The 25,973-nt window shown below is 45.0% G+C and overlaps 1 protein-coding gene across 7 annotated transcripts in view; it reads left to right on the top strand.

The window, feature by feature from the left end:
• The window catches only part of TESPA1 (thymocyte expressed, positive selection associated 1), a 361,089-nt gene extending 335,400 nt beyond the window's left edge, over positions 1 to 25,689 (top strand). For 4 of the 7 annotated variants that reach the window (XM_040642596.1, XM_040642595.1, XM_040642599.1 and 1 more), the window contains 7 exons: positions 1,992 to 2,034; positions 8,210 to 8,259; positions 8,833 to 8,886; positions 9,637 to 9,673; positions 9,942 to 10,040; positions 12,018 to 12,226; positions 14,115 to 17,148. In XM_040642596.1, the coding sequence (XP_040498530.1) occupies positions 1,992 to 2,034; positions 8,210 to 8,259; positions 8,833 to 8,886; positions 9,637 to 9,673; positions 9,942 to 10,040; positions 12,018 to 12,226; positions 14,115 to 15,073 (1,451 nt within the window). In that variant the 3' untranslated portion in view covers positions 15,074 to 17,148. The other 3 variants (XM_040642597.1, XR_005837975.1, XM_040642594.1) reach the window with 3 other exon arrangements.
• The last annotated feature ends 284 nt before the right edge of the window (positions 25,690 to 25,973 follow it).

Raw genomic sequence — 25,973 nt, 5'->3', positions numbered from 1 at the left:
CCCCCCCCCCCCTTTGAATAAGTGGCTAGTGCCATCAGAATGTATCTTTTGGAAGAACACAGAGATGTTGAGTGGGCCGTGTTAAATGAAATATAAATGTATGGACGAACTGAGGAGCTAACTCCTAGCAGTGCAGAAACCCACGCTGACAAATTAGAAAGGAATGATCCTGAAGGTCGTGGCTGCACATTGCATAAGGCAACGTCTCCCTGTTGTTTGTATTATGGGATTTCTTTTTTCCAAAAGAAATATTATGTGGACCCCTATATATACAGGAAACAAAACAAAGCAAACGACAGACTCAGAATGACTGTAGTTGGACTGACACCCTGGCTGTGGCACGTTTGAGATCTGGAAATTCTTCCTATATCTTTACGAAGCCCAAATCGAGTGAATTTTATCAATTGCTGATTTAAAGATCTTCTAATTTTAGTGGAAGAGTCTGAAAGACAACATTCTTGAGGATTAAAGAAAGCTGTTTTCTAAGACAGTACGCCAGCATCGTGAGACATAGCAATTCTTTAAGTTAGAAGAACTTTCTCAATATCCCTTAAATCATAAGATGTTTGAAGTTCTGAGATTTGCTGATTTGAAACACTTGCCCTGGTATGTGTCAGAGCATGGAGGGGAGAGGGGTGCGGGGTGGGGGTTGGGGGGACAGAGGAAGGGCTGGACAAGTCCTCCCCCTTCCAGAAGGGGCAGAGGGATTATGCTCCTTCATGCTGAGTGGAAAGATGTGGGGGCAGCCCTGGGGTGGTTTCTGGACAGAGCACAAGGGGGTGATCGCTGTATTTCAGCTCTTAGAACGGCATTCCTGTGGCGGGAGGCCCTGAAGTCTGACCTGGGGCCATGGAGGGCTCTGTGCTGAGCCCCACCTCCTGGGAGAAACGGCGGGCCTGGCTCCGGCAGAGCCGCCACTGGCAGACCCAGGTCCTGGAGGAGGAGGCCGCGGCTGCCCTGCGAGATGTCTCTGATCCTGAGCCTTCCAGCCTGGATGATGTTTTCCAGGAAGGTAAGCAGCAGTTAGACAACACGACCTCGTGCCAGGGAAAACGTGCCAGCACGCACGGGTCTGCTGAGCGTCCACAGTTGAGGCTCGGCTTCAGGGAGGCTCCGTTTTGATGGGTTTAATGCGTTTAAGGAAGAGTAAAGTAATACAAAATGTAAATGATGGGGGAGAGAGATAAGCATAAGATTAGGAAAAATAAAGTACATTTTTGCATCATCCCTAGAAGCTGTCTGTAAGGGCCTGAGGTCAGGGTTCTCTTGAACACATTGGGGTGTTTTTAGTTGGTCTGTCCAAAAAGTAACGCTCAGTTTGGGCGCCTGGACTCTGGCTGCAAACGTGCTGCTGGCGAGCTGTGCGACCTTTGGAAGGTCCCTTACCCCTCAGACGCGTATTTGTCTTGCGGCAGTGGGAGCAACCGAAGTCGCAGTAGTACTTTTCATCCGTGCCTCTCAGAGCTTCTTTGAGGTTCGAATGAGACTACAAACACAAAAGTTAAAAGAAAGAAGAAAGAAAGAAAGAAAGAAAGAAAGAAAGAAAGAAAGAAAGAAAGAAAGAAAGAAGAAAGAAAAGAAAAAACCCTTATATATATAAACCCATCCTTGCTTATCTGGCCAAAAACACAAAAGCACGAACACAAGATTGTGATTTTGTTGTTGTTGTTTTCCTTTTTATTTATTTTTTATTTTACTTTAAGGAGAAGGATCCACCTCTGTTCCCAAATCTTGGGGAGAAGGGAGCAGTGGGCCTGCCATCCTGGGCATTTTCCAGGTTCTGGGAGGAAGGGGGCGGGAGGCAGAGAGAGAAGCAGCAGCCACTATTTTTATACACGGGTGTATTCTTCTCATGTCTTAAAGAAAAGTGTATGGGGGGAAGTCTTATGACGTGGCTCCCAGAAGGGTACACTCGCGGAACGAGGTGGGTTGCAGGGAGGTAGTCTGACCCCCTTCAGCTCTCGCAGTGATCCGACCTCTGACATTTCCAGGGAACCCAATCCACAAGATTGAAGACTGGCTGCAGGAGTGCGGGTAAGAGCTGGAGGCCCTGGCAGTGAGCGTGCTGGTGTTGGATACGCCTGCAGGCACCGACTCTTGGGAACAGAGAGGGGAATCGGTTTGATTTGGGCCTAACGATTAGAAGCGAGGTTGAAAAGGTGGGGGTGGGGGCAGATTATAAGGGTTTGGGTTGAGTGTGGGCACTGGGCCTGGGCTGTAAATGAAGCTTAACTCTGGGCTGAGATGAAAGTAGGTGAATATCTGGAAATCCAGGCTGGATGTGGTCTAAGCCCAGAGGGATGGAAATCTGCAGCTCTGGGGACTGTCTGGGCTGAGTTGCAGAACCCTATTCCATCACTCCTCCTTCAGACTGGAGTCTTACACTGTGTAACAGTAGAGGAGTTGGAAACCTCGTTGCTCCTATGATCACAACACAGGACGATGGGCTAAGGGTTTACCTCAGTTATCCAAAGCAGTGGAGAACTGGAACAGTTACTTCAAGGCAAAACGCAGTACCTCCCTCCTCAGAAACACGAAAATATGAGGCCCCACACCCCATCAGCACCATTTTAGGGTCAGTCTACCCAGACACAGAGGGAAAGCTTCTGTGCCCTATTTAAGCCTGATCATTTGTGTGATAATTCTGAGAATTTATGACTCTTGCCTGTTCCCCTCCTTCTTTCCCCTCCAGGAATGTTTCAAACTTTATATAGCCTTTAATCTGAACTCATCCATGAACTCATAAATAAACCCATCCGTGTTTATTTGGTAGGAAATAAATAGCACTGAATCATCTAAGGTTGTTTATTTCAACTCTGCCCCAGAACGTAATGCCAGGAAGGATTTATTCTGTGTTTTTGTGGGTTTGCAAAACATACTTGTCCTTGTCGTCCTAACCTGGTTCACAAGGCATTGACTTTGCAGTCTGAGAAGGGGCCTCAGAGTTCAGGAAGCGAACGGATGGTGGGAATAGGAATGTTTGCACGTTTTGGTGCGTCCCAACTAGCCTAGGATTTGCAGTGCCTCACCCGATACCTACAGGAGAACCAGTCAGCTAACGTCCTTCCATCATTAACTACGCTTGAGTCAGTTTACATCAGTAATGGTGGCCAGTGCCTTTGCTGATGTCTGAGTGTCTAAATGGCTTAGAAGGGGGCCAAGGAGTTTAAAATATGCTCCTTGACTTCAAACTTACTACATTCCAGCTGAAAAGAAAAAATTCACAGAAACACAAGATTGTAGACCCCAGAGATTACGTTTCCCCACTTAGATTCTACACCAAAACATGTGCTGAAAAAGTGGTCTGGCGAGTGCACAGGCTCAGAGAGCTGGGCGGACACTTGTGCCAACTCTCTGTGTAAGCGACTGTAGGAAAACAGCCCAAACGCCTTCTCTCTCAGACTCCCCGCCTATGAAGTGGAGACTTAGGATCACAACATCTCAGAGTTTCTTGTGGGGTTTAAACGGTGTAATATGTGCACAGGGGTTGTCTGCCCGGTACTAAAACATGGGCAGGGAGGTTTATAGTGTAGGGGCTTTGGCCACTTTAGAAGAGCTCTGCCTACAGACTTAGCATCTGTCTGTCTAAATCTCGTTATTTCTGGGAAAAGCACGTCCAGAAGTGACAAACACAGCTACGTCTGCGAAGGAAAAAAATAGGAGAGAATGGGAGTAAAATGAGACTTCAGTTATATTTTTAGTATTATTTTTATATTTTTATTCACAGAGATCAGAAACGAAAATGACAAAACATTTACATGTGTGAAAACGGGGTGGCAAGTGCAGGGGTGTCTGTCGCATTTTCTATCCCTTTCTATGTGTTGAAAAAATGTTAATATTTACACTTTGAAAAGCCCACAGGAAAGTCTCTTAACACACCTTTGTCTCTGCAGGGGGAATTTAGGTTCATAAAGTATTTCCAATTTTCTCCCATATATATTATATTATATTATATTATATTATATTATATTATAAATATATAAATAAATATGTAATAAATATATAACATAAAATATATAATATATAATATAACAAATATATAATATATATAACAAATAACAAATATATATATAATAACAAATATATATAATATATTATATATATAAATATTTCTCCCTAATATATATGTAAACTTTTTTGTTATATGGGAAAATCAGAAAAATTTGATGATGGTTGATGGTAGCGAGAGATCACTGGATTGTAATAATAGACGATGAAGAAGAGGGGGAAAGGCATTGCAGACAGGCCGTTCTGAGTCAGTTCTTGGGCTGTCAAGACCACAGGAAAGAAGATGAACAGGAACCTGCATTCACTGGACACCTGTCCACTCTGTTGACAGGTGCCTGGGAGGCCCTTTTCAACTTTTACTTCAAGACTGTATAGCTTCCATTTTCTTTCCAATGCCAAACAGATATCCTCTAATATCGAGACAGCTTTGCTTTCTAACAAGCTGTCCAAGAAAGCCCACCAGCTTCCTGGTGACTGAGGGTCGGTGTCTCTCAGTGTACTGAAGCTAGTGGCAGGCCCTCCTGCTGCAGGTCAAGATCACGTATACTTTTTTTTTTTTTTTAAGATTTTATTTATTCATTTGACAGAGAGAGACAGCCAGCAAGAGAGGGAACACAGCAGGGGGAGTGGGAGAAGAAGAAGCAGGCTCCCAGCGGAGGAGCCCGATGTGGGGCTCGATCCCAGAAATCCGGGATCATGCCCTGAGCCGAAGGCAGACGCTTAATGACTGAGCCACCCAGGCGCCCCAAGATCATGTATACCTTTACTCACTATGCCTGTCCTTTTGCTTCCTCCTCTTACGGCTCTCAGGGGGGTTTCTAGGACGTGAATGTGTTGCTCGTGAATCATTGGAGGTAGGGTTAGGAGCCCCAAAATCATCTGTGTGGACTTAGCTTAAATCTCTGCAGGCAAAATCCATGGAAATTGCTGGAAGAAGCTGAAAATAGTCACATCCTTCTCACAATCTGATCCTCCTTCCTCCTTTTGTTTCTGAATTTGGTATACAGGAGGGGCAGTTCCCTGGCTCTTCTGTCACAGACTTGAAGTGATGCTAGGGGATCTTTCAGTGGAAGATGGAGACAGACGAACAGCCATAGATCTGGTCCCTAGTCATCATTTTATGTCCTAAGCAATAACCCATGAAAGGCCTGGGACTTGGGTGATGGCATGAAGTTTTCAATCAATGTCAGTTTGATCAGTAGATTCAGGCGCATGTCCGCGCTTCTGGGGGTAGATTCCACACACACAGCCCACGGTCCCAGAGCTCCTCCCAGGCGGGTCCTCAGATAAAGAATACGCGCATGCCTGCCGGGGCACAACTAGAGAAGAGAAACGCAGGACGAACACCCAACAAAGACTGGTGTCTAGTGAAGAGTACTGGGTTTTGTTTGGACAAACCAGAAATTTTATCAGAGGTATTTTTTTTTTAATTTCAGAAGGAAGCTTTCCTTCATTTTTTTAAAGGTTTATTTATTTATTTGAGAGAGACAGAGAGAATGAGTGGGGGAGGGGCAGAGGGAGAGGGAGAAACTCAAGCAGACTCCCAGGTGAGCACGGAGCTGGAAGGGGGGCTCGATCTGATCTCACGACCCTGAGATCATGACCTGAGCCAAAATCAAAAGTCGGACACTTAACCGACTGAGTCTCCCAGGCGCCCCTATCAGTGGTATTTTTTAACGTAAATTTTATTGAAGTACAGCATACATATCAATGGCGTTTTTCTTTTTACTGTACCTGTAGGACAACTCAACAGGTAGAAGTTTCAGGTCCGCTGGGTGGGTCAGTTCTGTACGACACGGTGCCTGGGGTTGACGATGCAGTTTGCGCACTTCAGAACTTGTTGAGGGTAGCTCTCATGTTAAATGTTCTCACCTCAGGGGGAGAAAAGTCTAAGGGAAAAAAGGAGATTCTGGGAGATGCTGGATGTTGTGACCTTAACTGGCAACGGTACCACGGGTGTTCGCATATGTCCAATCCCGTAACACGGTATACTTCTTCGCATGGCAGTTTTACCTCAACAAAGCTGTTAAAATAATAGCCATATTAGTTATATTGAAAAATAAAACACTTACTGAAAAATAAGCAAGTATTAAATATAGAGCCCCATGAATTTTCTCAAAGAGGATACATACAACCACAAAACCTGAAGCAGGACATGGCCAGCATTCCAGAAGTCTCCTTCTGGAAGGTCTCCCTCCATTCACTAGCCTGCTTCCAAGGGTAAACAAAACCCTGACTTATAACATCATAGAAACATTTTGCACTTTTTAAGCTTGATGTAAATAGAATCATACAATAGGTGCTGTAGTATTTTTATTCCAATTTTTTGTTGAAGTTTACTTGGCTACAATATTATATTAGTTGCAGGTGTACAGCACAGCGATTCCACAGCTGTCTACGTGATGAAATGCTCACTATCTGTCACCAGACAAAGTCTTTACAGTACTATTGACTATATTCCTGAAGCTGTACTTTTCATCCCTGTAACCTGTTTTTTTATACCTGGAAGTTCGTACCTCTCTCAGTGTGTAGTGTTGTACGTCTGTTTCTTTTACTGAGCATTATGTTTTGATGTTCGCCCGTGGTTTCACACGCAGGGACGGGTCATTCTCTTTTATTGCTGTGAAGCAGTAAATTGTATATTTATCATACAATTTATCCATTTCACAATACATACTTGGTGTCTCCCGGTTCTGGATTATTATGAATATTATTTCTTTTAGTGAACGAATACAGGCATTTCCATTGAGTGTAGACAGTGGAACACTACTGTGTATTAGTTGTAGTTATAATAACAGTAGGCTTTGGCCCTTGCATTAACGTGTAGCTGCAGCCCAAGCATTAAAGCAAGAGTAAATCTCAGTATTCTGATAGTTGAATATATAAGTTAGGACTTTTTGGAGTAATAGCAAATATAAATTTATACTGATATTTGTAATGGTATATAAACTAACATTTATGTTTGTGATATTATCTTAAAATACATTTTTCTGTAATTATCTGTTAGCAAAAGAAGTACACATTCATGGTTCTAGTTAACATTAGTAGAGTTACCCCTTCTTAATTAGCTTGGGTATCGTGTCACATGTTGTAATGTACCTTGATGTACAGGGGTTTTTTTCATGAAGACATAAAAGTCCAGATTTTGGAAAACATGGTTGATGTTTCATTATTGAAAGAAAGGCATCAATAAAAGATGTCTACACATGCAGTGATTTATTTTGTAAAACTTAAACACAGCCTGATCTACAGATGTTCAATTAGGAAACCCGTCGCTATTACTAAACATTTCATTGAGTGATTACATACTGAGATTACATTCAAAGCCTCATGTGCAACTTCCCTTTAAAAACTTTCAGGAAAATGAACTCTATAAAGCCCATAACGCATTAGTCCTTGAAGTGGGCTTAGATAATGATCACAGCTAGGCCTCCAGGTCCCTCTGCGTACTATCTGAGACCAGAACAGCAGCCAGGAAGCAGGAATGCCAGCCGGGCGCTCTGGTCCGGGGTCACCACTTTTCATAGACTGTTCCGCTCACTTGCTTTACACACAGAATTCTTCCCTGCTTGTAAAACTGTGTTGTTTCTTGCCATCATGGATGCTGATGTCTGTCTGTTCCTCTTGTGGAGACGGTAACAAGTTTGATAAGGCCCTATCTTAAAATGTAAAATTAAAATCTGTAACCAAGATGCAGTTTCTGCTGCTTCCTGAGAGATACGGTCATCAGCAAGACCCTGGCTCAGAGGAAAGGAAGAAGGTGGGGGAGCTGAGCTGACCCCCTCCAAGCTGAGAAATATCAGTATTTGTGATGGCCCCCAAACCCCTGCTCGTATCAATGTATTTCTCCGGTTTTGTGTCTGTTCTGTCTTTCCTATCTGCCCAAGCACCGGCGGACTTGCTGCTCGCCGAGCTGACTGTGCGCAGTGTGGTCGGTGCAATGGCAGCCCCCCTACAGTGCGGACACGTGTACGCACAACGCAGCCCCGGGCAGCACAAAACCCAGTGCGCTCCGGTCCCACTTCCCCTGGCCTCCTCAGGGAACTTGTCAAGTAACTACTCTTGGTTTGCTGCAACGTAAAAGCAATTAAATACTGCTGAATCTCACCCGAAAATTATGTGAACTTGTGGGACACATTTGAGGAGGAGCTCTTTGGAAAACGTAGTGATTGCAACCTGTAAGATTATTTCTAATCCTCAGATACTCTGAAGAAGGGTTTTTTGAGGAAAGTGGACAGTCGAGCTACAATGGTGAGTACAGGCTCTGTTCTTTCTTCTGTTGTTCTACGTGGATAGTGACATGGCTGTGTGTGTGAGTGTGCGTGTGTGTGTGTGTCTTTATGCACATACGTGGGCATATGCAGGCATAAGAATGCTGACTGCCTTTTAACTGTCTGCAAAACACCTATGAGTGGTCACAAGGCAGTGCAGGTGGTCCAGAAGATGGAGTGAACGTTCGCTCAGAGCTGACAGGCTGACTAGCCCTCGGAGATTATCTTCTGTTAGCGGTTGACCACCGCTGCTGTGGGGAAAGAGCTTTAAAAGATGTGTGTGAGTCCACACCCCATGTGCTCACTATCTGACACAGGACTGTGTACGCGACTATATGACATAGGGCACAGGGTAATTGTAGGTGATTGCTTATGTCTTTCTGAATCAAAACATGAACGTGATTTCTGAGGTAGGGTGTGTAGAGCTGGGGAAAGTTCTGCACACGTGATGTCTGACGTGATTACGTGGTTATAGATATTCATACATACAGGTGTGTGTGTGTGTGTGTGTGTGTGCAAGCCTATTTTCTGTGATCTGTGCCTTATTTGACAGGGTGCCTCAGCCATGGAACCAGCTTTGAAGATGACTTGACCTTAGGAGCAGAGGGTAAGTGGCACAGCCCTCTGATGTTGGAATCAGGAAGAGGCTGAACGAGATGAATTCGGGGTAAAAGGAAAGGGAACTGTAGAAAGAAGCAATCCATTCCCTGGGGTCTTACCTGAAGGGAAAGAGCAGTCTCGTCATGATCTAATGTAAAGTTCATACAGCTTCATGTGCCCAGAAAAACTTCCTCACCAGCCTGACATGACACCCGCCCGTCCATCACTAGGGCTCTCATGTGGCCCCTGGGGAGACAACATATAAAATCACCATAACATTGGCTGCCCAGACAGCTGTGAAACTGTTGTCCGTATAGGAAACCCAAAGCAGCCTGAACCCTGGGAGTAAGCAGGAGACCACGCTGAAGGAGAGAAGAGCTTGAATAAAGGATGGAGATATAGCAAACTGCCAGTGTCTCCTGGACCTGTGGAGACTCAGGCTGTGGGCCGAGAACACTAGCCTGGAGGGCTGAATGGTGTTCTCCTCCTCAGGACAGAGAAACTCTTGCTTCAACACCAGTCATGGTGTGTAAGTCCAGAGGCTCAGGCCCACTTGTTCCTGCCACACCTGCCCCCTCCAGGTCTATGCCTGATGAACTTGAGATCCTCCCACAAAGAGCAGAGTTCATGGGGTTCAGGTAGCCTGTGGTAGTGGCAGAGGGGAGTGAAGGGGGCTGGTGTTACGCTCCGAGAAGCAGCTTAGGTGATTTTCATTTTCCCTTCTAACTTTCTCTTTGCCTTTCTGTTCCTTGTCCAGCCACACTGTTGGCCACCAATGGCAAAGTCTTCTCCAGGTAAGTGTTAGGTCCCCAGACGAAATGGTGTCTTCTTTAGGAGCTAGTGAACTGCTGGAGGTGTCAGAGCAAAGAGATGAAAATGACCAGCTCAAGGGTCACAGGAGAGAGTGAGATTTTCCAACTAGGAATGAGCCCCTAGACTGGGTTTTCCCAGTAGACGGTAGACGGTACCCAGCAGGGAGTCAATATGCCCAGCAGAACGTGTCTTAGACCCAGGGTGCGGACTGCTTACAAGCTTAGTAGACATCTTCTCCGATCCCTGCAGGAGTTTCCTGGACACAGCCCGGCCTTGCCAGCTCCTCGATCTCGGCTGCAGCTTGGCTTCCAGCAGCATGACTGGTGGCACCAACAGGACTAGTTCAAGGTAGGTCCTGGGTTTGGCAGGGGTGTAAGGGTGGGGAAGAGGAGAGGCAGAAGAGAATGGAGCCAGGGACCATTGCCCGTTTTTTCTGGGCTCTCTTACTGGAGGTTTTATGCACTCACGTACTCGAGACGTATGACCATATTTGCTTCAAGAACACTGGGGGATGCAGAGGGACCTACTGCTTAGAGCTGGGTGCTCTGTAAAGGGAGGTGACCTTGGACCCCAGGAGGTGTAGCAAGGGGCTCATCACAGTCCCTGGACTTACAGTAAGTGCTCAATCAATAGTCAATGAAGGTATTGATTGATTGATTGATTTGTTGATTGAATGAAATGAAACAACAAGATATTAATTCACTAGGGCCATTTTGTATCCCGTAATGCAGGCCAGGCATTACTATGTGGAATTGGAAAAGTTGAAGCAAAGTGCTTGCCCCCAGGAGTTCAACAATCTAATAGGGTGGACGAAAGGCACACACAAATAACTCCAAAACAAGACGGAAAGTGGTGGGAACTAATGCGGTATAAGAAGAAGTATTTGGGGGGCGCCTGGGTGGCTCAGTCGTTAGGCTTCTGCCTTTGGTTCAGGGTGTGATCCCGGCGTTCCGGGATCGAGCCCCACATCAGGCTCCTCCGCTGGGAGCCTGCTTCTTCCTCTCCCACTCCCCCTGCTGTGTTCCCTCTCTCGCTGGCTGTCTCTCTCTGTCAAATAAATAAAATCTTTAAAAAAAAAAAAAGTATTTGGAATTTGGTTCAAAGTTTGAATTTGAGACCCGGTTCTCAGATTTATTAGCCATGTAACTACCCGTAGTGATTTGCCCCCACCAAGCCGCAGCCCTGGCTGCACCCCACTTCAATTACGTCAGAATCTCTGGAGATGAGACTCTGATATCTGCACGTTTTTATTGACGTATACTTGACATGCAATGTTATATTCGTTTCAGGTGTACAACATAGTGATTCGACAATTGTATACAATCGTATGCTGTGCTCACCGCAATAAGGGTCGTCACCATCTGTCACACGCAATGTTATTACAGTGTCACTGCCATATCCCCCATCCTGCACTTTCATCCGCACGCCTTACGTCTGTGCAACGGGTAGTTACTGAGCTCGCGTGTCACCAGCTTGCTGGTACCCGGATTTGGGTGTAGACACATGTGAGTGCCATTCTGAGAGAGACAGAGAACTTGATCTTCCTAATGCAGGGCTTCTGTCCTGAAAATACTGCTACAGAGGAGTCTACCTCTCAGAATTCTGAGCATACCTACATTGGTTCATTTTTACCCTCGGGGTAAGAATAAAAAAGAGTTTTGTGTTTCTGACATACTTCCTGCCTCGCTGTCCCACACAACCGTGAGGCGGAGCTGGGAGCAAGCTGCAAAGCCCTTGGCAAGAGCCAGCCAAACCACAGTGTGTGCAGGTGGGAAACGACCGCTTAATAACACAACCACAGGATTTCTTTAAATCTAGAATGCTTCGGGTTTTTCAGATCCCTCTTATAGCAAATTCTCATTCATCTGTAACGGTGTTTAAAGTACTGCAGTAGGGGCACCCGGGTGGCTCAGTCAGTGAAGGGTCTGCCTCCGGCTCAGGTCACGATCGCGGGGTCCTGGGATCAAGCCCCGAGTCGGGCTCCCTGCTCAGCTGGGAGTCTGCTTCTCTCTCTACCTCTCCCCCTCTTCGTACTCTCACTTGCTCTGTCTCTCTCACTCTCTCAATAAAGAAATAAAATATTAAAAAAATAATAATAAAGTACTGCAATAGAATCTAATTCCATTTTAAACCAGCGCTGGATTGTAATTCCCACGTTGCAGACGAAAAAATGTAGTTCACAGAAGTGAAAGCTTTTCTCAAAGTCAGAATGGAAGGTAAAGAAATGATCGGAAATGCAGGTCAGTCTCCTGACACGTTTATTGAATACTCTGGATGACCCTGTCACTCGAAGTTGCCCCTATTCACCAAACTCCCTCTTTTCAGCATCTCTGAGATTCTGGACAAGGTGCAAGAAGACGCAGAGGATGTCCTCTTCAGTCTGGGCTTTGGCCAAGAGGACCACAAGGACACTTCGCGGATTCCTGCCCGATTTTTCACCACCCCCTCTCAGGCCAGAGGCATCGACTTCCAGCTCTTCCTGAAGGCCCAGGTGCGGAGGATTGAGATGGAGGACCCTTGCCTCATGCTGGCCAGTGAGTGTTCCCATGGACCCATTGCTCTACTTCTCTGCCATTCACGACAGGGATCAGTGGCTCCAGATCCTACTTTCTCTTGGACAGTTTCACTCCACCCTTTGTCTCCTCTGTCTATGTCCTGGCACACTGTTTTCAGTGACGATGGAGAACTTTGATGTCTGCTTCTTCCTCTTAAAGAAATAGTCATCAAGAGACCTCATATCACTGTTGCTTTCTTAGGCCTTCTCTCCTTTCATGGAATCAAATGAGAACAGTGTCTTTAAATCTTACCCCTGTCTTTATTTCTCAGTTGGAACAATAGAATGTTCCCCATTTACAGCCACTGTTTTGTTTGTTTGTCTGTTTTTGTACAGTCCTTGTATTAAAGTCATTTCCTTTCAGGGCAATGTTCTCAAAGTTCTCAAAGTTAAATACGTTAAATTGTCTGGGAACTTTATAAAACATTCATATTCGTAGGTTTTTTCCCACAGAGAGAAAGGCTCACGAGACTTTATTTTAAATAAGGTTCTCATGTATAATCCTTAGACCATATCCAGGGAAACGATGATTTAAGTGGTCCTGATTTCACACTAAGGAAAGATATGAGAGGGTTTCTCTAGCTGGATGAGGCATGAAAGACTCTATTTGATTCTACATGTTAGAATATGTTTCCAATTACGTTCTGCTACACCCCCAACCTGGTTGTGTTTCTGACAGTGTTGTTTTAGATTCTCTTCATCGGATTCAACTTGAAATAACCTTGGTAAAACCACGCTCCTGAGCTCTACCTGCTGCAACAAGGACTTTGGGTTGGAGTATTTTCACAAACTTAGATGATTCTTATACACACTAAAATTAGAGTAGAATTGATTGAATTTATTTTATGTGCCAGGTACATAATTAGGTGTTAAATTCTGGAAGAACAGACGAGACAAGAGAAACAGGATTCTTTTTTTCTTTTTTTTAAGATTTTATTTATTTATTTGACAAGCAAGAGACAGCCAGCGAGAGAGGGAACACAAGCAGGGGGAGTGGGAGAGGAAGAAGCAGGCTCGCAACAGAGCAGGGAGCCTGATGCGGGGCTTGATCCCAGGACCCTGGGATCACGCCCTGAGCGGAAGGCAGACACTTAACGACTAAGCCACCCAGGTGCCCCGAGGGACAGGATTCTTCAGCCTTTTGGAAGCTTACAGTTTAAGAGATGTGTGGCTTATCACAGTGCTTTTCAAACATGGATGTGCATATGAAATCCCAAATGATATTGTTAACATGCTTGAGATACAGTCAGAGATTCTCCATTTATTTCAAGTTCCTAAGCAAAGCCAATGCTCCTGGACTAGTGACCACACTGTGTGAAGCAAGGTCTAATAAAATGATGACGTCGTGGTGCGAGCCCCACGTCGGCCAGAGAGTTTACTTAAAAAAAAAAAAGACATCAAAATTTCTGCATCCTAGTCCATTGGTTAGTAATTGCCATTATTCCAATTTGTTGCTGCTCCAAAGCCTTCTAGAATCCTAAGTTTCTGTTGCTAAGAAAATGAGGTGGGTTTTGCCCTTTTGTGTCCATGTTTGTTATCCAAAGCAAACAACAATCAAAGCCTTTGTTTAGAATATACTGACAGCAGAAAAGATATGTGAAATCAAGATATAGGAAAGTTCCTCGTCCCATATAGAATTAATTTTTGGACGAAGGAAAATATCTATTCAGGATAGGGAGTCAAGAAGTCAAGAAAGTCAAGAAAGGGGATCCTGGGTGTGAGAAATCTAAGTGGGAGAAACATTGGTGGGGAAAATAGCATCCTCTTTCTGAATTTTGAGCCTTAGGAAGGCTATTGACGGAAGAGATACAAGAGACATCTGTATGCTGATGACCCCCAGATTCACCATCTTCAACCCTTGTGCCCAGGCAGGTTTAAGCAGGTGCAAACACTGGCTGTCACTGCTGATGCCTTCTTCTGTCTCTACTCCTATGTGTCTAAGACACCTGTCCAGAAGTTCACACCATCCCACATGTTCTGGAATTACAACCCAAGCGATGTGCCATCCATCAGGATCCTGGCTCCAGAACCTGAACCTCACTCCCCCAGGGAGCGCCTCCGGAAAGCCATCTCCAAGATGTGTCTGTATACGAGCCCCCGAGATCGGCTGTCACCACCCCAGAATATCCCCAAAAGGAACAGTTTGGACCAAGTGGTGAGGGAAGTGATGGACAGAGTGAGAGGAGAGAAGCTTGTCTTGCAGCAAGACCCTGGGCTTGGGCCAGGCTCAGAGGAAGATCCTGTGCCCCTCATCAAGGATCCAAAGTTGCCCACTTCTGGTCCATGTGCCCTTTGCCCCAAAGAGGAAACACAGCAGGGGATGTCCACAATGCAAGCACCATCGCAAACTCTGGATCCTAAACCAGAGACAACCTGTTGCACACACTCTCTGCCCAGAGCAGATCTACAGCGGAGCACAGACCCCGCACAGATGAAGATACAGCTGTGGGGTCTACAGGCCACCAATAAGGAAGTCCATTTGGCCAAAGATGAGACTTCCTGGAAAAGAAAGAGCAGAGCAAGAAAGAGCTTGTTTCAGAAGAATCCCACGAGCAAGACAGTTAAGTCACTGGACCTGTCCGTCATCCAGCAGAGTCAGGAGCAACCAGTGCTGCACCCATCTCCAGCCCAGCAGCTGCAGGACACTTGTGTCTTGGAGGAGGTGAGCGGGTTGGGGGCAAGAGAGAGGCCGGCAGAGCAAGGTTCTGGATTCTTGCCTTTCAGTAAAGGGACTCCAGGCCCCCTGTCCTCACCAGATATACCAATTCTTGAATTACATTCAGAAACTTTGGGGAACATGTTCGTAGAGAAGAAAAAGGATAAATAGGCTTGGTTCCCGAAGAGCATCCAGGTTTTCGGGGCTTTTCTAATTCCTCATCCTCTCTGATCCTCACGGAAGTTCCTCATCACGCACACCTGGCTCATTCATTTGTGGGATCCACCCCAGGGTATAAACAGAGGTTGGTGATACACTAAGCTAAACACTATTAAATAGAATATGTTGTCTGCTACCTTAATACACATGTAACCATAAACACCTAGAAGTCCAGGTTCAAAGCTAATACTCTCAGACTCTTCGGACTTCTGTGCTAGAACACGGCCGTGCGGGCAGAGCCACTCCCAGCTCTGACCTGTCCCCTGCTCTTCCCAGGCCCGTACGAGGCTTTGCACATAGATGTGTGAGCACCTGGCCTGCATGTCCAGAAGCTACACACCCTCCACCCACACATCCTCTGGTCATCGCTCCTGCCTGGGGGTGCACACCCTAGTAGAGAGGCCGACCCTTGAAGACGACAGACACCAGGCGAGACCAGTGCAAGTCCCTGAAACAGACTCGGGGGCATCCGAACAGCGTATCTGGGTATCCTGTGTAACCGAGCATGTTCTAGAAGGGGCAGTGCAGGATCCGGGCGGGCACGACCTGTCGGTCCACCAACTCCTCATCCTGTGGACTCTGAGAACTCAAGACTCCTCTTGCCTGGGACTCTAGACAGTACTGCCATCCAGTGCTGAGCTCTCTTGGAAAAGCTCTCAGATCCTGGCTGTGATGATTTGCATGTACGCCAGCTCTCATTGGACATAGAGCGGGGCCTCAGCTGCTGCCTTCCTCACCACCGCATTCCTGCCACCGCAGAAGAAGCCGAGTCTCTCAAGTACACTCAGCCTCTTTCCCCTACGGCCACCTGCCATCCGACACCTTTCCCCACTGGCTCCAAGTTCCGCTGGGATCTTGGTTACAGGTGCAAAGCCACAGTGAGGAGGACGAGAGCTGCGGGCCCAACAGTCCCAGACACCCCCACCTGTACTAGACTTTTGCTGGCAAAGACTCAAGAAGTAAGTGGGTCTCTCTTTCCTTTCTCTCTCTCTCTCCCTCCCGCCCTCCTCCAGGCAGTGATTCTCAAAACTGGCAACATATTATAATTGCCCAGAAAGAATTTTTTTAAAATACCCACAAGGAAGGGTCTCACATCCTGTGATTCTGATTTCATTGATATGGCATGGAAATCAGTGCCTGATTTTTTGTTTGTTTGTTTTTAAGCTCCTTGGGTGATTCTATTATGGCTGGTTAGACACTTGTCTAGATCAGTGATTCTCAGATTTTAGCCTCACCTGGAGGGCTTGTTAAATAAAATGCAGGTGTCTGGGCCCCAAATCCCAGAGTTTCTGATTGAGAAGCTCTGGACAGGGCCCAAGAAGCTGCATTTCTAACAAGTTCCCAGGTGACGCTGATGCTGCTGGTCTGGCGATCAGCACCTGAGAACGTTCGAGTTCTAGAAATGCATGACCTTCAAACTGTAGTCTGCGGGCCGGCAGCAGTAGCATCACTTGGGATTCTGTGAGAAATGTGGCATCTCAGATCCCATCCCGGATTTAAAGTATTTTATCAAGATCCTTAGGTGATTTGCTTGCATGTTGAAGTTCGAGAAGCACCTGCTATGGTTTTTTAACAGGTGACAACCAGCCATAAAGAGCTTCATCCCAGCTCCTGCTCAAGGGGAATCCTAATCAGCCCACATTCTGATCAGCCCACTCGCCGCATGGGGAAGACCCCGGGTGTCTCGCAGCTATGCTCCCTTAGGCTCTGAGTTCCTTCCTGCAGCGAGGGTCTGATGTCTATAGCTCTCCTTCCCTCGGGGAAGGAAAGGGAATCTCACATAGGTGGTTACTGAAGCTAAAATGTCTTTCCTTTTGATATGAGTTTTGAGCATTAACTGTATCAGAGATATCCCTTATGCCTCTGAATATTTTTACTAAAGACTTGTTAAACTAAGTATAAATGAGGCTCCTGTAGTTTTTACCACCTACCCTCTAGTACCAAAGAGAAGATGGCATCAGGAATAAATGAATGAATAAACAAACAAACAAATAAACAAATAAATTTTCTAAGATAGTAGAAATCGATATCCTTCTTGAATCAAGTCAATGAGTCTTGCTTAGAGTTCCCTCCATTTCGAATGTCTTAGTTTCCTGCACGTCCTGGCCCAAGAGTTGTTTTTGGTCAATACCTTTAATGTGCAGTGTTACGTGTCCAGAATCACCAAGATCTTTATACTTCTAACTCTTCTAATTTTAAATCTCTGTGATTTTAGGGCCCTAGTCACTCTTCTTTCTCGCTTACTCCTCACTTTCATCTCCAGGTGTATAAATTGTTTGTATACAGCAGTCACAAAGGAGGTAAACATCAGAAGGCAGCAATAATTATACATAGCTGGGAATGTTTAGGATGTGGGGTCAAATGACCAACCCTATACTAATTCCATGATCTTGCAAAAATCACTGGACTTTTAATTTGATCCTACATAACAGGAGAATAATAATTCCATTTACATATATGTGGACTGGCCTCTCTGTAGTTTCAACACCTTACAGGGAGTGTGTGAAGGTAATATATTAGAATAATAATGATGTTGCTGCAGCTGTTGCTGATTTTAGAAAAGGTAATCGGGAGCATAAAATACTTAGATCAGCGATTCTCAATCCTACAAGATTTTTTTGATTGCTGTTGTCTGGACTCCAACCAATAGGCTTAAATGCAAATCTCTTAAGGTTTGCACTCGGGCATCATCGTTCCTTCTTCTCTTAAAACTTTCCTCTTGCTGCATAGCAAACCCAAAATGCAGTTGCTTAAAGAAAAAGTTGTTTCTTTTTCGTCACTATTTTGTGGGTTTACTGGAAGGTTCTACTGCTTGTCTCACCTGGGCTCCCTTATGCAGCTCTTTTTGGCTGTCTGGCTGTCCTGGACTGAAAGGTCAGAAATGGGCTCCCTGGCAAGTCTGGAACGTTGGTCTTGACCAGCAGGGGGCGCCCTTTCCGGGCGCTGTGTCATTCCTTACCAGTCTTGACTTGTCTTACGTAAATGTTCAGCAAAAACTGAAATTGCAGTGCTTCCTTTTATGGGTGTGTTACAAGTTTCATAATGTCCCCCCTACCACATTACTGGTTAAGTCACAAGGCCAACCGAGATTCAAAGGGAAGGAAAACAATTTAACAGGAGTGACAATGTCACAAAGCAAAAAAGCCGTGTAGAATGGGAGGGTTGTCGTGTCATCTTCATAAACGGTCCATCACCTTGACTCGGGTGCACCATGGGGGTGAAGAATAACTGTTTTAGGGGCGCCTGGGTGGCTCAGTGGGTTAAGCATCTGCGTTTGGCTCAGGTCATGATTCTGGAGTCCCTGGGATCGAGCCCCATGTCAGGCTCCCTGCTCAGCCGGGAGTCTGCTTCTCCCCCTCCCTCTGCCCCCCCCTTGCTCCTTCTCTCTCGTTCACTCTGCTTTAATCAAAGAGCTTTACCCTCACATATTAAAGATACACTGAGAGTAAGCCTTCTTGCTACCAGTCATTCGGACTGAGCCACAGTGTACGAATTTGAAAAGGAAATTAACTGGTAGTCTTATCATATTCAAATAGAATATGATACTTTGCCAATAACCCAAATTTACTCTAAAATGCGAAGCTTTGCTCCTGTGTTATTTGTCCAGCAGATGTCAGCCTCACACAAGAAAACATACCAAGATGTCTGGCAAAGCAGGCTGGGCGCAGGACCTATCAGGTTATACACCTTTCTGGGCAGTACCTGCAACACCCAGGACGCCAGTTCCTCTCTCACACCGGCCCCACCTTTGGCCAACCGTCAGTGTACAGAAAGATTAGAACTGAGTTGCCAGGGAGAAAGTATTGCTAGGAGCTATACATTTCAGATAAGGGACGACATTCCATTTTCCTCCAGAGTTATGGGATCTCATCACAGCACAAGAGATTGCGGTTAGAAATGCTGTGTCTCAATTATTCTAAGGCATGCATTTTTCCACATTTTAATATCTCTGAGATAGAATGGGTCTTAACAATTGGCATTGTCAGCTAACGTCTCTATTTTTTTCCTCCTTAATGAAATACAAAATAATTGAGTCTTGCAAAAGATGGCTTATCAGATTCAATGAAACACAGTAACTTTAGAAATTAGATGTACTTATTCTCTCAGGTAAATGAGGAAATGATTTCGCAGATTTCCCTTCTATGATTCCCTAGAAGACTAGGAGACCTCTTCTTCACTGACGCAGTCTTTGGCTGAGACGGGGGGTCACAGTGGTTCCCAATTTTTCAGATGTTCCATATATTTGTTTAATCATCTTTTCACAAAGCTATGAATTATCTCTCTCAATCCACTCCTCCATCATCCGTTAAGAGAGCACAAGAAGGGGGGAATACCTATGAAAGCACCTCAGGACTAGCAAGATTAAAGGCCATGTGATAACTATGGAGGGGAATTTCACTTACTACTATCGAAGGCAGAGTGAGCTGGGGCAGTTCCTCAGCACGACGGAGAAACAAGTCCTCTCTGCCTCCTCCAGGGTCTGTGATTATCTCCTGGGGACTAATGATCTCCCAGGAGCTCTGTAGCAAGCCCCCTGTTCACCTATGACTTGTCACCAGGCATGAGAGGGGTGTAAGCATGGGTAGGAAGGGGTAGCAGCCCCCATCTGGCCATGGGGTCCAGACGTATAGTCCTCATGTTGCACAAAGACTCTCAAAGAGACAAAGGGGGTCGAAATCCAGCTCTCTGTGCTTACCATCCAAAATCTCAAGGGTCTTCATCTCCTAAGAGGGAGTTCCTTTTTTTTTTTCTTCCTAACTCATCTACATAAAGTGAGTGCCTTTCTGTGGTTAACACAAGGGGACCTTCTCTTAAAAGAGGACCTTGTCCCCAGTTGTCCCCAGCTACCAGTTTTCTTCCCTTCCACTCTCTCGTTTAGTCTCTGCCAGAGAAGAGGTCTTAATCTTCCTCCCAGATCCTGGGAAAGGATGACCCTCATCATTCCTCATAGTTTGCACCCTATTCAAAAATGTCAGATGCACGGCCCTTTCTCTTAGTGCCCCGTTGCTGAAATGTAAGCCATTTGACTTTTATCAAGTTTATAAGAGGCGGGGCCAAGGTTTTATTTTTTGTTACTGTGTGTTTCCTTTAGCAGATCTGAGGTAGCACAGGCTAACCTGTGTTCTGTTTGCAAAGTGATCACATCAGACACAAGAGTTGCATTTTCTGGGCAACTCTGATGGTGGCAGTGGGAGGAGCCGGTGCAGAACATAGGGTAAAGAAGGAGACTAGTCTTAGATAATCCCAAATGGCAGGTAATTCAGAGCTGTCTGTTGGCACTTAGTGGAACCTCTATGACCCAGGTAGCTACGGACTTGCTCTTTGCTGTAAGATTTTCCACCATGACAATATTAACCACGAATGTTTCTATATAGTGCTTACTACATGTCAGGCATAAGCCTTGGCACTATGTGGAAATTAATCATTTAATCCAATGATACAACTTTTTTATTGTTCCTCAGTTTATAGATGATTACACTGGCATAGTCTCTGAAGAGAGACTATCAGACAGGAGGTGTGGGGAGGGATGGGGAAGGGGAGAGGGGAGGCAAGAGGGTATCATGAGAATGTGGCCACTATTTTTTTTGCCTCATTTGGAATTCTTACCAAGATTATTTTGCATCTATTGAGGAAATATAATTAAAAACAAAATCTTCTGGGGCTCCTGGGTGGCTCAGTCGGTTAAGCATCTGACTCTTGATCTCAGCTCAGGTCTCGATCTCGGGGTCGTGAGTTCAAGCCCGAGTTGGGCTCCATGCTGGTGTGGAGTCTGCTTTGAAAAAAAAAAAAAAAAAGTGTTCTAAAAACAAAATCTGCCACTGCAGAAAACCTCTCCAGAAAAGTTTAAGAAAAAGAAAAGAGTTTTATTTTTTAATATGATGTGTGTCAGAGGCCATCCACTAAAGAGATCGCAGAGACAGAAGGAAATCCCACCCGCGTCTATAAGCAGGCAGATAAAACCCCTTACGTCCATACAATAACTAGTCCTCAAGGAAGAGCACTCGCAGGACCATTTGTCACACACACGTTCATTCTAGATGCACCTCAGAACTGGGGTGGCCAACCGTGTCAACTAATTGCCTTTATCCAAAGGAATAATACAACTTCTTGTATCTTCATGGCACAGGTGGTTTTGCCAGGGGGAGCCGGGCCCCTCAGTTACACTCCTACCCTCTCATGGGGACTGAGAGACGAGGGTCTTTGATGATTACATTTCAAAGCAATGGCTTCCATAATCCTTGAGAAAGACATACCAGGGTGGTAAGGTGGCAAGAGGCTTATTTGCGTTTTAAAAAGATGTGTATAAATTTCAAAAAGACGAAGAACTTGGAAGTTTTTTAAAGAAACACACTTTCCGAAAAGGAGGGGAAGCCGTTTCCACAACAGGGGAAATGAAGCCTCTCATTTTTCATTCTATTTGCCATCACACCTGTGTGTGCACCTCTTCTCTCCCTTGGCCCTCCCTCTACCCATACTGCCCCGTTCTTCTCTGGAGCTCTGGAAGGAAGCAGGATCCTCTCTCCCTGCCCTGCATAATGGCCATTTTCTGAGTTACATTTCAGATGTTTCTGTGGAATTCCAAAGCTACATCCGAGGCTGTCGAGCCCCTCAGCTTCAGGGGTCAGCGTGCACATAGCCTGCAGTGCAAACATTGTTCGTGGAGATGTGCCAAGCAGAGGCCCCGGCTGCATCCACAGCGCCCGACCTAGCCCTTCAGGTGGACGGGGCCTCTGCTGATTATATAGCACTTTCAGAGCCATTACCTCAATGTCAGTCTTTTAATCATATAGACCAGATGAGAAAAGATTTACTTTGCAGGATCACATAACTAGTTAGTTAAAACTCAGATCTCCTGACTCCCAAGCCAGTGCTCTTTTCATCAGAACACACTGCCCTGGGTGTGCAGGAGTTCGGGCTGTAGATAGGGTTCAGAGCAAGCCTCACGATGTGTACTTGAGTCTGACCATCGCTGACTATGTGTCCTAAGCCTTTGCACTGAGCACCCATACCCTCACTACCGTTGTCACCCCTGGATTTTGCATGTCTTCTTAGAAACTCACCGACAAGAGGAATGTTGTACAGATTAAGCTGGAATGCTCGCAGCTTAGCAAAAGACATGACAAAGAAAATAAACAGTTACTTTTATTGAATTTCATTAAATGCCACAGGGACATAGAAAAATGAACTTCCTAGAGGTTGACATGCGCAGATGAATCTGGACACATGAGGAAAGGTCGAACAGGGGAAGAATAGTGGGGGAAGTAGAGGAAGCAGCAATAGTCTATCCGTGGATAGACCAGACAGAGAGATAAACATGTTCAAAGCAGAGAGAAATGGAATATCATAATATCTTCAGAAACTACACCTTGTGCCACGTGGGAGAACGGCGATATGTGGGAGACCAAAATTAAGAATAGGAAAGATAAATAGAAATTAGATATGAAACAAAAGTCATCAATTGTCATTTAAAGTGTTCTGATTTAGTCTAGAAAGATAAGGAGGCACTTAAAAATTTACAAAATAAGTTATACGACTAGATGTGTCTTTCGGAAAGATCATTCTGGCAGAAATATGGGAGATGGATAGAATAGGGAGCCAATGGAGAGAGGAAGAGCATTTAAAAGCCTACCACAGAAGACCGAGGAGAAATGTGACAGCCAGAGAAATAAGACGTGCGTACTAGGAATGGAGGGGACCAGTGGCACTTAGATATTTAATATGCCCAGTGGCAAAATGGAGGCCCGATCAGATTTGTGTTTGGGGGGAGTGGGTAGGAAAAGAAAAAAACCTCGGGAAATTTCCGGGTTTCTTCTTGAGTGACTAAGTGAATATTGATGTCCTTTTATTAAGAACAAAATACAGGAGAAGTAGCAAGTTGGAAGGCAAATATTTTAAAGTATAATTTTCAAAAAGATAAAATAATGACTCTCGTGTTAATATAAGACAAACATGTTCAAAGATTTTATCCATCAATTAATAAGAATTCCAGTAATGTGTTTGAACTGGTCCAAAGAATATTTAAGGAGCTAGTTATAAAGACACAACCTGAGTTAGCTACAAAACCAGTTACCAAGCAGCCACACCACAGACTCTCGTCTCTGAGATTATTGGTTACACCGGAGATAAAGTCCTTGCGTCTCTACTCAACGTACATTTGTGAGGCGACCTCTGCCCCGACAGAGTAGTAAATAGCCCTGGAAAGAGAAACTCAAGACTAGCACTGCCCTGAAAGAACGTTCGGTAATCTTGTTGGTCTGTTTCCAAGTCTAGAATAATTTGATGAGTTAAGATTTAGATATGGTGAGTTTGAGGTAGTTCGGAAATACTAAACTAGAGAAAGAAGAAGAAAGAAGAAGAAAGAAGTCTATCAGGCAGCTGGGTATATGAGCTTGAGGACAGAGTTTGTTGGATTCAAGGGTTACTTCTAGTAGGTGAGGCATGAGAAATAGTAGTTTGCTTCAGGGAAGTATGCAGAGTCAGGAGTCGGAGGGTAAAGGGAACCCTTAGAAACGTTAATATTTAAAAATCAATCAAACACAAGATGGTCATAAAGGAGTAGCCATATGGATTGGAAAGTTTCAGATAGAAGCCAAGTGAGATTTGTTCAAGAAAGAGGGAGTCGTCGTCAGTAACATGTCATAAAGTATCTAGAAGGAAGGAGAATGCGAAGATACCATTGGATTTGCAACTACACGATGATTAGAAACATTGATAAGAGAATTTTTATTTGTATGACAGGGCTTTAAAATATTAATGTGAAAAGTGAATAGGAAATTGTGCGAATAAAGGGGTCAAGAGACGTTAAGGAGTGCTCCATTTTTTCTAGGATGGGGAAGGTTTAAGCTTCTAATTTGCTGAAGGGAAAGAATCAATAGGGTAGGGGAGGCCATGGTTCAGGAAGGAAGAGAGAATGATGATATGAAGTTACTGGAAAATTGGAATGAGTTGAGATCCAAATCACTTTTGAAAACTTAATTTAAAAGTAAAAACAAAGTGCTTTTGGAGGGCTTAGCCATGACCTAGACGTACAGATCTTTGAGATTAGAGAAAAGGAAAAAGGACAAACGTGAATACAATTACATTGGCCACCTGGAGAAGTCAAGAAATTTCTGCCTATTGGTCTCTCTCTTTTTCCTAAAGAAAGGATCATCCCTAAACAGTGTGAGGCAGGGAACTTGAAGATAATAGTAAAGGTCTGAGATTGTCACTATGAAAAATAAATGAGAAATGTTTATTAGTAGAAGCACATATTAATAGTTGAATAGGTGAATAATATTAGGGTTCAGCTCAGGTGCAGAATATGTATTGATGGGGATTGAAGAGTTTTCTCCTGGGCACCTGGGTGGCTCAGTCCATTACGCATCTGCCTTCAGCCTAGGTCATGATCCTGGAGTCCCGGGATCAAGTCCCGTATCAGGCTCCCTGCTCAGCGAGGAGTCTGCTTCTCCCTCTCCCTTTCCCTCTGCCCTCCTGCGCACTCTCCCTCACCCAAATAAATAAATACAGTCTTTTAAAAACAATAATAGTTTTCTCCAGCCGTGTTCAGCAATCCACGTCAACAAATAAGGATAAAAGTATATCTTTGTAAGTATAAAAACATAAGAAGCGAACCCCTCCAGGAACCTCACTTCATGGTGAGCACAGCAGAAACTCTCGGTTACGTGAGGGTTTCCTTGCTGCCGCCGCCGCCGCTTCTAGTCACTCTACATGTGACTTTCAGCAGTGAGAAACATTTCAACAGGTGGGGTAGGAACCATCCACCAACCCCAGTACCCAGAGTTGTCTCAAAAATGCATGATGTGTTTCTTTTCATCCCCATTGCAGGCTTTCTCCACCACCACAACCATACATGCTCTGAGAGCTCTGGCTTCAGAGACGAGCCTAACTCCCACCTCCTCTTAGAAGGGGTTGTGCTGCCCCCAACACCCAGCTCCCGCTCCCTGCCCCTACAAACCCTGAACTCGGTAGGAGAAAAGCAGCAGGGTACACTGGAAAGAAGACCAGACTGAGAGACTTGGAATCTTCGCCCTGAGGCTATGGTGCACACTGCATGCACAGAGAAAGACCTGAGGCACGTCCCGTCATTTCTCTGTGCTGTGGTTTCTCTATCATGTGGGCATTAGAATATGCAAGGTGGACAGTGGTAATCTAGACAAAGACTTAATTTGCTCCCGAGCTTTGACACTGCCTAGGGCGGTTAGAGGATTTAACGATGGTCCAGTTTGGGCAACAAGGATTGCTACTGGAATATTCTGAAAGGACCCAAGCTAAATGAAGAAGGAGAAATCCCACCTCAGGCCCTGAAACCTTGGTGCACCCAGCCCTGGGGTCCTTCCCTTGGAGCCTCTATATATCCTGATGTGTTCCCAATTAAATTCGAGGAAGTCTTCCACGACACCAGAGTCCTGCTCTTCTTCTTGAAATCTCACCTGAAGAGCCTCCCCTTATCCCAAATTTCTTCCTCTAGCTCAAATTTTATATCTTCATAGGAAAAGAGATGAGTGGGATTCAGCATTCTTCCTCTTGGCCATTGCAATACAATCACAGTATTTTCTGCTGGCAGAGAACAAAACACAAATAAAAATATTTTTTAAAACCTTGGCATGTTTTAAAAGAGAGTTAACAGTTGTGGTTTGTGTAGTAGGGAAAATATTTTGTTAACAAACAAGACTTGAGCCCCTACCACACTCTCGCAGGCAGTATGTGGTACAGAGCGTTTGGGGCGTGTTGCTGCCCCAAGAAAACATTAGTAGAGCAGGAGAGATAACACACACACACACACACACACACACACACACACACCCCACACATCATATATTTCCAGTAATGTAGTACTCAGTTGCCCAATAAC

The sequence above is a fragment of the Ursus maritimus genome, unplaced genomic scaffold (genome assembly GCF_017311325.1).
Source record: "Ursus maritimus isolate PB19 unplaced genomic scaffold, ASM1731132v1 scaffold_26, whole genome shotgun sequence".
Taxonomy (NCBI): domain Eukaryota; kingdom Metazoa; phylum Chordata; class Mammalia; order Carnivora; family Ursidae; genus Ursus; species Ursus maritimus.
This window is presented reverse-complemented; position numbering and strand designations above follow the sequence as displayed.